Consider the following 12,957-nt stretch of genomic DNA (forward strand, 5'->3'; position numbering starts at 1 on the left):
AGGCTACATCAACTGTGTTATCACATTCTGCAACTATTTACATCAGCCGACATAGGCTACATCAACTGTGTTATCACATTCTGCAACTATTTACATCAGTCGACATAGGCTACATCAACTGTGTTATCACATTCTGCAACTATTTACATCAGCCGACATAGGCTACATCAACTGTGTCATCACATTCTGCAACTATTTACATCAGCCGACATAGGCTACATCAACTGTGTTATCACATTCTGCAACTATTTACATCAGCCAACATAGGCTACATCAACTGTGTTATCACATTCTGCAACTATTTACATCAGCCGACATAGGCTACATCAACTGTGTTATCACATTCTGCAACTATTTACATCAGCCGACATAGGCTACATCAACTGTCATCACAATCCTGCAACTATTTACATCAGCCGACATAGGCTACATCAACTGCAGTGGTCTATTTGACCCGCGCAGGTACCAGCACTGTGAGTGTAGTGATTTCCGAAAAACTGAAAATATCCATGTTAGAAATAGTTTTTACATACAAACTCAGAATCAACTGGGCGCATTTGAAAAAGAGACCTAGGTAACACTATGTCTTCCCTAATAAAATAAAGGTCAAATATATGTATATATATATATATATATATATATCATAATCATTGGCTTCCCCAAAATAACATGGTCGCTGTGGAAGAACGTGTATTTTGATTGGTGAGTTTGTGCGTCATGTAAACAGGATTACTAGTGAAATGTTTCTTCTTGCAAAGCATTAATCAAACTATTATATTAGTCTGACTATTCACAATAATCGTATTCTTATGTGCATATTCAAGTGCCGGCCTTGTTCCTATTGGTCAGTCACCGGGATCGGCTCGTAGCACCAGCCATAAACACGATACAGGCTAAACATTTGTCAGAGCCTACGACTGAACGTAGCGGTACCTAATCGGCAGACCGAGACCCTGTCATACTGAACGTAGCGGTACCTAATCGGCAGACCTAGACCCTGTCACACTGAACGTAGCGGTACCTAATCGGCAGACCTAGACCCTGTCACACTGAACGTAGCGGTACCTAATCGGCAGACCTAGACCCTGTCACACTGAACGTAGCGGTACCTAATCGGCAGACCTAGACCCTGTCACACTGAACGTAGCGGTACCTAATCGGCAGACCTAGACCCTGTCACACTGAACGTAGCGGTACCTAATCGGCAGACCTAGACCCTGTCACACTGAACGTAGCGGTACCTAATCGGCAGACCGAGACCCTGTCACACTGAACGTAGCGGTACCTAATCGGCAGACCTAGACCCTGTCACACTGAACGAGCCAAGACGTCCAACAATCGTTAATGACCTAAGAATTTGCCCCATGAAGTGGACATTTTGTCTGAGACGGGAAAATCGTTGCATAATATGCCTAAAACCGTAAGTCTGTGGGGACTTAAGACGGTGAGACATCTCATGTGATACGCCTCTTCCTGCAGGGACCAGGTGCACCTTGCTGCTGCCTCCCAATCACTCCTCCCTCATCATCACACTTCACTTCCAGCGCTGCTCTCACACATGGCTCAGTGCTCTAAGGCAGGCCTGGGGGGCACTCCCTGGAGAATACCAGCCACAACAAACTGTACTGTTACTGTTACCGCACTGGCTGATACTGGTACCCCCCTTCCAGCCTGCTGCCTAACAGAGCAAAATGCTTACTCACCCAACCCCAGCAGATAGATACCTGAATTATTTAAAAAAAACATTATTTATTCCAATATATGTCCCCCTCTCCTCTCCCCATCCCCCTCTCCACTCCCCATCCCCCCTATCCTCTCCCCCCTCTCCTCTCCCCATCCCACCTCTCCTCTCCCCATCCCCTCCCTCCTCTCCTCTCCCCATCCCTCCTCTCCTCTCCCCATCCGCATCTCCTCCCCCCATCCCTCCTCTCCCCATCCCCCCTCTCCTCTCCCCATTCCCCTCTCCTCTCCCCATCCCCTTCTCCACTCCCCACCCCCCTCTCCTCTCCCCATCCCCTTCTCCTCCCCCCTCCCCCCTCTCCATCCCCCCTCTCCTCTCCTCTCCCCATCCCCCCTCTCCTCTCCCCATCCCCTTCTCCACTCCCCACCCCCCTCTCCTCTCCCCATCCCCTTCTCCTCCCCCCTCCCCCCTCTCCATCCCCCCTCTCCTCTCCTCTCCCCATCCCCCCTCTCCTCTCCCCATCACCCTCTCCTCTCCCCATCCCCCCTCTGCTCTCCTCTCCCCATCCCCCCTCTGCTCTCCTCTCCCCATCCCCCCTCTGCTCTCCCCATCCCTCCTCTGCTCTCCCCATCCCCCCTCTCCTCTCCCCATCCCTCCCCTCCTCTCCCCATCCCCCCTCTCCTCTCCCCATCCCCCTCTCCTCTCCCCATCCCCTTCTCCTCCCCCCTCCCCCCTCTCCTCTCTCCATCCCCCCTCTCCTCTCCTCTCCCCATCCCCCCTCTCCTCTCCCCATCCCTCCTCTCCTCTCCCCATCCCCCCTCTCCTCTCCCCATCCCTCCTCTCCTCTCCCCATCCCTCCTCTTCTCATCCCCCCTCTCCTCTCCCCATCCCTCCTCTCCTCTCCCCATCCCCCCTCTCCTCTCCCCATCCCTCCTCTCCTCTCCCCATCCCTCCTCTCCTCTCCCCATCCCCCCTCTGCTCTCCCCATCCCTCCTCTCCTCTCCCCATCCCCCCTCTCCCCTCTGCTCTCCCCATCCCTCCTATCCTCTCCCCATCCCCCCTCTCTTCTCCTGAGGCTTTGAAAATGACATGGAGCCTTGAGCTGTTGTTGAGAGTGAGAACAACAGACAGAGGAAGTGAGGGAGAAACAATAACAGGATACCAAACATGCTCAGATACCAAACATATCCCAACCAGGATGAGGTCAGATGACAATGAGAGCCTAAACTAGCTATTGTGGACCTAAATGTCTAACAAGTCTGTATTTAAGATTTTAGAGGAACGTGTTTGTTGTGTAATGTGCAATATTTTTCAAAACAGACTTACCTTTCCTAGAGGTTTGGAGGAGTCCCAGCTCCTCTTCTCTATGGAGGGGGGGATCTGGTAGATGTCCTGAGTCTGGTTCAGTGAGGGGGGAACCTGGTAGATATCCTGCCCAGGACCAGGCCCTCCTGCTGAGGGAGGCACCTGATAGATGTCCTGAACAGGAGCGTGGAACTTCTTCTGGGAGAGCATGGGGGCCTTGGGTGGGGCTTGGGGGCCCATGGGTATCTGGTACAGGCTTGAAGAAGGCAGCTTGCCATGGTTGGGGGGCATCATGTAGATGCTGTCAGGTAGGGCGGGGACAGGCCCAGGGTTGGAGAAGGCAGGGTGCATGGCTGTGTACTGGGAGGAGGGGGAGGGCTTGCAGTAGGCACTCTGCGGGGGGAAGGCCAGCTGGCTCGGGCTCTGGGCAGGGCCAGGTTGGGAGGCATGGGGGAGTGGAGACTGCTGCTGCCCAGCCTTGTCATACATGCCCACCAGGATCTTGAGGCGGTTTCCAGGGACGATGCCCTGGCGTCCATGCAGAGAGCAGAGCCACCAGCCATCCAGACCCTGGGTGTCCCGCTCCAGTACCGTCATGATGTCCCCTTTCCGGAAGGACAGCTCGTCTGGAGACTCAGCCACATTGTCGTACAGGGCCTTGGCCAGAACGTTCTGCAGAAAAAAGGAGAGGGTTAGTTAATTATTCCTTTACAGACAAGCTGTGTTGTCTTTAATTGATTGGATACCCAGAGTTTGTTGAACAAAGTTCCAGATGTTATACTCGGTTGTAGTACCCTTCAGTGAGAAAGAACACTTACTTCCATAATGTTAGACTGTCAAATTCCCTAGTGCCAGGGCAGGCTGACTCCATATACCAGACTCAATACCTTCCAGGACAGTTAGATAACTATAAAACAAAGCTGACACCTAACAGCACAGGCTCCATCTGCCAGCCCAGAGCAAACACAGCCACCCACTCACTATGGGATGCTTTGGAAATAAACCAATATTTGGAGTGCCCCCCTGACCGGTATCCCCTCCCTCCCCTAGTACAGAGTGGTAAGACAAGTCTGGCATGGGGCTCAACCAGTGACTTAACCAGTGTTTGTCCCACGTGGTCACGTAGAGGCAAAAGACAAAGACTTCCCTACCCTCTCTCTCTCTCTCTCTCTCTCTCTCTCTCTCTCTCTCTCTCTCTCTCTCTCTCTCTCTCTCTCTCTCTCTCTCTCTCTCTCTCTCTCTCTCTCTCTCTCTCTCTCTCTCTCTCTCTCTCTCTCTCTCTCTCTCTCTCTCTCTCTCTCTCTCTCTCTCTCTCTCTCTCTCTCTCTCTCTCTCTCTCTCTCGCTCCCTCTCTCCCTCCCTCTCTCCCTCCCTCTCTCCAAGCTATATTAGCTACGCCTGATTGGTTAATTGTGAGTTGCCTCCACTTTCTGATTTATTGCCTGGCTTCTCGTTGTCCACCTTAGTCCATATGTGTGTTTATTAAGAGAGGGAGAGTCAATGTTGCCTATACCAGAGGGGCCTCTCATTCCTTGCCACTATTAATCTGTCTATTCAGCACCCAGGCCTCTATCAAAGAGCAATGCCACACAGGGCACAGGGCTGATCATTTACGACCGAGAGAGCTACAGCTCTGTCTCCCGCCCTCCTGCCCATGGCTATCTCCCTCCCCAGCCCAGATGGACTATCACTGGGATGAGGATGTTTGTGACCAGCCTGACAGGGTGTGGGGACAGGGTTCCATGCAGTGGAGATAGTGTCTATCTGTTCACAGTGTGGTTATCAATACGGTCAGCAGAGGTTCCCCTGTCTAAAACCCATTATGACACATCCTGACCTGACTATCTCTGTCGTTCTCCCCATTATAGATACACAGACATAGACACATGCACATGCACCATAAATAAATCATATATATTTCCCATATTCTTTGTGCTGCCTGAATCACAGCCAGATAAAACATGTACCACCCCCACCACGGCCAGTAGAGGTGTGTGGGTAAAACCACTGAGGAAGCCAAGCCAGTAAAACATGTACCACCCCCACCACGGCCAGTAGCGGTGTGTGGGTAAAACCACTGAAGAAGCCAAGCCAGTAAAACATGTACCACCCCCACCACGGCCAGTAGAGGTGTGTGGGTAAAACCACTGAGGAAGCCAAGCCAGTAAAACATGTACCACCCCCACCACGGCCAGTAGAGGTGTGTGGGTAAAACCACTGAGGAAGCCAAGCCAGTAAAACATGTACCACCCCCACCACGGCCAGTAGAGGTGTGTGGGTAAAACCACTGAGGAAGCCAAGCCAGTAAAACATGTACCACCCCCACCACGGCCAGTAGAGGTGTGTGGGTAAAACCACTGAGGAAGCCAAGCCAGTAAAACATGTACCACCCCCACCACGGCCACTATGTTGTGATAATTGCATTGTTTGCTCTATAACCCATTCATTCATACACCAGCGTGATATACAGTGCCTTGCGAAAGTATTCGGCCCCCTTGAACTTTGTGACCTTTTGCCACATTTCAGGCTTCAAACATAAAGATATAAAACTGTATTTTTTTGTGAAGAATCAACAACAAGTGGGACACAATCATGAAGTGGAACGACATTTATTGGATATTTCAAACTTTTTTAACAAATCAAAAACTGAAAAATTGGGCGTGCAAAATTATTCAGCCCCTTTACTTTCAGTGCAGCAAACTATCTCCAAAAGTTCAGTGAGGATCTCTGAATGATCCAATGTTGACCTAAATGACTAATGATGATAAATTCAATCCACCTGTGTGTAATCAAGTCTCCGTATAAATGCACCTGCACTGTGATAGTCTCAGAGGTCCGTCAAAAGCGCAGAGAGCATCATGAAGAACAAGGAACACACCAGGCAGGTCCGAGATACTGTTGTGAAGAAGTTTAAAGCCGGATTTGGATACAAAAAGATTTCCCAAGCTTTAAACATCCCAAGGAGCACTGTGCAAGCGATAATATTGAAATGGAAGGAGTATCAGACCACTGCAAATCTACCAAGACCTGGCCGTCCCTCTAAACTTTCAGCTCATACAAGGAGAAGACTGATCAGAGATGCAGCCAAGAGGCCCATGATCACTCTGGATGAACTGCAGAGATCTACAGCTGAGGTGGGAGACTCTGTCCATAGGACAACAATCAGTTGTATATTGCACAAATCTGGCCTTTATGGAAGAGTGGCAAGAAGAAAGTCATTTCTTAAAGATATCCATAAAAAGTGTCGTTTAAAGTTTGCCACAAGCCACCTGGGAGACACACCAAACATGTGGAAGAAGGTGCTCTGGTCAGATGAAACCAAAATTTAATTATGTTTGGCGTAAAAGCAACACAGCTCATCACCCTGAACACACCATCCCCACTGTCAAACATGGTGGTGGCAGCATCATGGTTTGGGCCTGCTTTTCTTCAGCAGGGACAGGGAAGATGGTTAAAATTGATGGGAAGATGGATGGAGCCAAATACAGGACCATTCTGGAAGAAAACCTGATGGAGTCTGCAAAAGACCTGAGACTGGGACGGAGATTTGTCTTCCAACAAGACAATGATCCAAAACATAAAGCAAAATCTACAATGGAATGGTTCAAAAATAAACATATCCAGGTGTTAGAATGGCCAAGTCAAAGTCTAGACCTGAATCCAATTGAGAATCTGTGGAAAGAACTGAAAACTGCTGTTCACAAATGCTCTCCATCCAACCTCACTGAGCTCGAGCTGTTTTGCAAGGAGGAATGGGAAAAAATGTCAGTCTCTCGATGTGCAAAACTGATAGAGACATTCCCCAAGCGACTTACAGCTGTAATCACAGCAAAAGGTGGCGCTACAAAGTATTAACTTAAGGGGGCTGAATAATTTTGCACGCCCAATTTTTCAGTTTTTGATTTGTTAAAAAGGTTTGAAATATCCAATAAATGTCGTTCCACTTCATGATTGTGTCCCACTTGTTGTTGATTCTTCACAAAAAATACAGTTTTATATCTTTATGTTTGAAGCCTGAAATGTGGCAAAAGGTCGCAAAGTTCAAGGGGGCCGAATACTTTCGCAAGGCACTGTACAATGAGGCTGAGACAACAAACAGACAACAGTCACAGCTGCTACTGCAGAATAAAGTCAACTACACATACGTTTGTTTCATCACAAAACCGAGGAGGAACATCTGTCCGTTCAAGTCCACAAAGCAAATATTACACCTAACAAACAGTTATGACCTTCAGCATGGTCAAGCAAGTTAATGTTTGACAGTTTACTAAACAACTACTGATTTAGAACTACAGAGTTACCGCAAGTCAGCACAAAGACAACAGGAGCACTGCCTCTGCTATTCCAGGACCACTTCAAACATCATCAACAAGGCTATATATGCTTAGTTTAATACACTGAAAACAAACTTAAAGATAACAAAAACTATTTAGTCCAACCAAGGTTGCTTACAAATGTCCTTGTTTTCCATGAAAACATACATGAAATTAGTTGCAAAAATAATAGGAAATATAGTCAAGACGTTGACAAGGTTATAAATAATTATTTTTCATTTAAATAATAATTGTGTCCTTCAAACTTTGCATTCGTCAAAGAATCCTCCATTTGCAGCAATTACAGCCTTGTAGACATTGGCATTCTAGTTGTCAATTTGTTGAGGTAATCTGAAGAGATTTCACCCCAAGTTGGATTGGCTTGATGTGCACTTCTTACGTACCATACGGTCAAGCTGCTCCCACAACAGCTCAATAGGGTTGAGATCTGGTGACTGTGCTGGCCACTCCATTATAGACAGAATACCAGCTGACTGCTTCTTCCCTAAATAGTTATTGTCTAGTTTGGAGCTGTGCTTTGGGTCATTGTTCTGTTGTAGGAGGAAATTGGCTCCAATTAAGAGCCATCCACAGGGTATGGCATGGCGTTGCAAAATGGAGTGAAAGCCTTCCTTCTTCAAGATCCCTTTTACCCTGTACAAATCTCCCACTTTACCACCACCAAAGCAACCCCAGACCATCACATTACCTCCACCATGCTTGACAGATGGCGTCAAGCACTCCTCCAGCATCTTTTCATTTTTTCTGCGTCTCACGAATGTTCTTCTTTGTGATCCGAACACCTCAAACTTAGATTAGTCTGTCCATAACACTTATTTCCAATCTTCCTCTGTCCAGTGTCTGTGTTATTTTGCCCATCTTAATCTTTTATTGGCCAGTCTGAGATATGGCTTTTTCTTTGCAACTCTGCCTAGAAGGCCAGCATCCCGGAGTCGCCTCTTCACTGTTGATGTTGAGACTGGTGCTTTGCGGGTACTATTTAATGAAGCTGCCAGTTGAGGACTTGTGAGGCGTCTGTTTCCCAAACTAGACACTCTAATGTTCTCTTGCTCAGTTGTACACTGGGGCCTCCCACTCCTATTTCTATTCTGGTTAGGGCGAGTTTGCGCTGTTCTGTCAAGGGAGTAGTACACAGCGTTGTACGAGAGCTTCAGTTTCTTGGAAACTTCTCGCATGGAATAGCCTTCATTTCTCAGAACTAGAATAGAGTTTTCAGAATAAAGTTCTTTGTTTCTGGCCCTTTTGAGCCTGTAATCGAACCCACAAATGCTGATGCTTCAGATACTCAACTATTCTAAAGACCAGTTTAATTGCTTCTTTAATCAGGACAACAGTTTCAGCTGTGCTAAAATAATTGCAAAAGGGTTTTCTAATGATCAATTAGCATTTTAAAATGATAAACTTGGATTAGTTAACACAACGTGCCATTGGAACACAGGAGTGATGGTTGCTGATAATGGGCCTCTGTAATATGTAGATATTCTATTAAAAATCTTCAGTTTTTATCTACAATAGTCATTTACAACATTAACAATGTCTACACTGTATTTCTGATCAATTTGATGTTATTTTAATGGAAAAAACATTTTGAAGTGACCATAAACTTTTGAACCGGAGTGTATGTGGCTGTCCATGGTACTGATTTCCGTGTGTGTGTGTGTGTGTGTGTGTGTGTGTGTGTGTGTGTGTGTGTGTGTGTGTGTGTGTGCGTGCAAGTATAATATATAATACAATTAAGTTGACACACCCTACTTGTAGACTAGTTGAACACCAATGCCATCCTCATCTCTTTCATGTTGGTTCAATTTTAGTTTAGTTTTTAACCCTAACTTCCTGGTATGGGAACAATGCACCAGCTAAGTTAACTAGTTAACGTGAGCCTACTAGACTACATATTGAACTTCAGTCGTCTCAGACCAGTGGCACAATATATTCATTTATGGTTAGATCAGAATCGGCGTCATAATCATTGCCTGTACAGAGAATTAAGTCAAAACCACAAGTCCAAATCCACTTCTCCATCCATGGCCTAGGAAAGGGACGATTTAGCAAACTAGCTACTACAGGACATGAAATCAACAGACACGTTTGTCTGACAAGGATGACGTTTCGCTTAGGGTGTGATTTGATTGGTGTGAAGCCATTGGTCTACATTGAGAGGAGTTTTGCTGTTGCCAGGACAACCAACAGTTGAGCTCAACTCAATGCTGATTGGCTAATTATTCTATTTTTTTATCAAGGGAGGCCAAATGCTTGATGGCATCAATCCATCAAATGCTATAGCGGCAACATGTCATGCTATTTTGTTCCAGACAGCATCAGATACATGGTCTATACATACTGAGACAGAGGGGCACTGTTTCACTGTCCAGACAGCATCAGATACATGGTCTATACATACTGAGACAGAGGGGCACTGTTTCACTGTCCAGACAGCATCAGATACATGGTCTATACATACTGAGACAGAGGGGCACTGTTTCACTGTCCAGACAGCATCAGATACATGGTCTATACATACTGAGACAGAGGGACACTGTTTCACTGTCCAGACAGCATCAGATACATGGTCTATACATACTGAGACAGAGGGGCGCTGTTTCACTGTCCAGACAGCATCAGATACATGGTCTATACATACTGAGACAGAGGGGCGCTGTTTCACTGTCCAGACAGCATCAGATACATGGTCTATACATACTGAGACAGAGGGGAGCTGTTTCACTGTCCAGACAGCATCAGATACATGGTCTATACATACTGAGACAGAGGGGCACTGTTTCACTGTCCAGACAGCATCCGATACATGGTCTATACATACTGAGACAGAGGGGAGCTGTTTCACTGTCCAGACAGCATCAGATACATGGTCTATACATACTGAGACAGAGGGGCGCTGTTTCACTGTCCAGACAGCATCAGATACATGGTCTATACATACTGAGACAGAGGGGCGCTGTTTCACTGTCCAGACAGCATCAGATACATGGTCTATACATACTGAGACAGAGGGGCGCTGTTTCACTGTCCAGACAGCATCAGATACATGGTCTATACATACTGAGACAGAGGGGCGCTGTTTCACTGTCCAGACAGCATCAGATACATGGTCTATACATACTGAGACAGAGGGGAGCTGTTTCACTGTCCAGACAGCATCAGATACATGGTCTATACATACTGAGACAGAGGGGCACTGTTTCACTGTCCAGACAGCATCAGATACATGGTCTATACATACTGAGACAGAGGGGCGCTGTTTCACTGTCCAGACAGCATCAGATACATGGTCTATACATACTGAGACAGAGGGACACTGTTTCACTGTCCAGACAGCATCAGATACATGGTCTATACATACTGAGACAGAGGGGCACTGTTTCACTGTCCAGACAGCATCAGATACATGGTCTATACATACTGAGACAGAGGGGCACTGTTTCACTGTCCAGACAGCATCAGATACATGGTCTATACATACTGAGACAGAGGGGCACTGTTTCACTGTCCAGACAGCATCAGATACATGGTCTATACATACTGAGACAGAGGGGCACTGTTTCACTGTCCAGACAGCATCAGATACATGGTCTATACATACTGAGACAGAGGGGCGCTGTTTCACTGTCCAGACAGCATCAGATACATGGTCTATACATACTGAGACAGAGGGGAGCTGTTTCACTGTCCAGACAGCATCCGATACATGGTCTATACATACTGAGACAGAGGGGCACTGTTTCACTGTCCAGACAGCATCAGATACATGGTCTATACATACTGAGACAGATGGGCACTGTTTCACTGTCCAGACAGCATCAGATACATGGTCTATACATACTGAGACAGAGGGGAGCTGTTTCACTGTCCAGACAGCATCAGATACATGGTCTATACATACTGAGACAGAGGGGCACTGTTTCACTGTCCAGACAGCATCAGATACATGGTCTATACATACTGAGACAGAGGGGCACTGTTTCACTGTCCAGACAGCATCAGATATATGGTCTATACATACTGAGACAGAGGGGCGCTGTTTCACTGTCCAGACAGCATCAGATACATGGTCTATACATACTGAGACAGAGGGGCACTGTTTCACTGTCCAGACAGCATCAGATACATGGTCTATACATACTGAGACAGAGGGGCACTGTTTCACTGTCCAGACAGCATCAGATACATGGTCTATACATACTGAGACAGAGGGGCACTGTTTCACTGTCCAGACAGCATCAGATACATGGTCTATACATACTGAGGCAGAGGGGCACTGTTTCACTGTCCAGACAGCATCAGATACATGGTCTATACATACTGAGACAGAGGGGAGCTGTTTCACTGTCCAGACAGCATCAGATACATGGTCTATACATACTGAGACAGATGGGCACTGTTTCACTGTCCAGACAGCATCAGATACATGGTCTATACATACTGAGGCAGAGGGGCACTGTTTCACTGTCCAGACAGCATCAGATACATGGTCTATACATACTGAGACAGAGGGGCACTGTTTCACTGTCCAGACAGCATCAGATACATGGTCTATACATACTGAGACAGATGGGTCTGTTCCCCTCGATCTCATCATTTCTCCATTGAGATTCACCCACTTGCAAATTGACGGAAAAGAGAAAGATAAATGATGTTATAATTGTAAAACATAAAAAGATTGGTCAAATATTTGGGGAAGCCTGGCTTCCCTAGCCATCCATGCATTCACTCCATTGACTCCGGCACCTTGTTAGTCTCATGATGAGATATCAAACACTCCTTGTTCCCTGTTCCACTGCCAGAACAGACCCTGGGTTGCCTACTCTCTGTGTGCCAGATATGGCCAATTATAGACATGTGCAATTACTGTGCTATTACAATACCCAGAAAGTAATGCCTATGTTAATGTACGTTCAGATGTTCCCTATATGTAGTCAACGTAAGGAATCAGGATTGTCCCAGTGCTAAGTGAGGGCTGCTGTGCTGTGATCTGTCTGCGTCATGTGTATTCAGGGATTGAGTGTATTGGGGTGGTGATGAATGCAGTGCTGTGTGTTGGTCTAGTGGAGGGACAGTCAGGGCCTATCTCCCAGTCACAGCCCTCTGATGAATAGCCTGCTTGTCCTGGGAGAGGGACGACTACTCTGCGTCCCGACACGTCAGGGCTGAGGAGGCTCTGGACACACACACACACAGCCTCCCACTATAGCGCCTGAGTGGCGCTCTGGTGGCCAGCAGCTGTCTGCCATTTCACCATGCAGGCCAAACACACACTGACCAGGCAGGGGCTGACCAGACACATTGGCATAGGCACACACACACACACACACACACAAACACACACACACACACACACACACACACACACGACTAGTGAAATAATGAGGGGCCCTCAAACTAGTAGAAAGATTTCAGTATACTATGAGTTTTACTCACAGCAACAGCTTGGCTGATGCAGAGCTTACGTCTTCAGTCTCGCTCAACGTGGACAGATAAATGGCTTTTAGTCATCTCTACCTTCAAAAAAGCTACGTGACATTTAATTGGTCTTTGTGAAGACATTTGGTATCAATTACCGGAGGTTTCTATAGGATGAGAGTCAGAAGTATAAATTCTTCAATATACTTAAGTGACAAC

At 47.0% G+C, this 12,957-nt stretch overlaps 1 protein-coding gene across 3 annotated transcripts in view; it reads right to left on the bottom strand.

Annotated features, from left to right (window-relative positions):
• LOC110520323 (breast cancer anti-estrogen resistance protein 1) overlaps window positions 1–12,957 on the bottom strand; it is a 128,210-nt gene that overhangs the window by 29,128 nt on the left and 86,125 nt on the right. For all 3 annotated transcript variants that reach the window (XM_090221081.1, XM_090220991.1, XM_036974963.2), the window contains exon 2: window positions 3,008–3,658. In XM_090221081.1, coding sequence (XP_090077207.1) covers window positions 3,008–3,658 — 651 coding nt within the window. The remainder of the gene's footprint in view (window positions 1–3,007; window positions 3,659–12,957) is intronic.

This window comes from Oncorhynchus mykiss, chromosome 1 (genome assembly GCF_057628025.1).
Source record: "Oncorhynchus mykiss isolate SJ-2025 chromosome 1, ASM5762802v1, whole genome shotgun sequence".
Taxonomy (NCBI): Eukaryota; Metazoa; Chordata; class Actinopteri; order Salmoniformes; family Salmonidae; genus Oncorhynchus; species Oncorhynchus mykiss.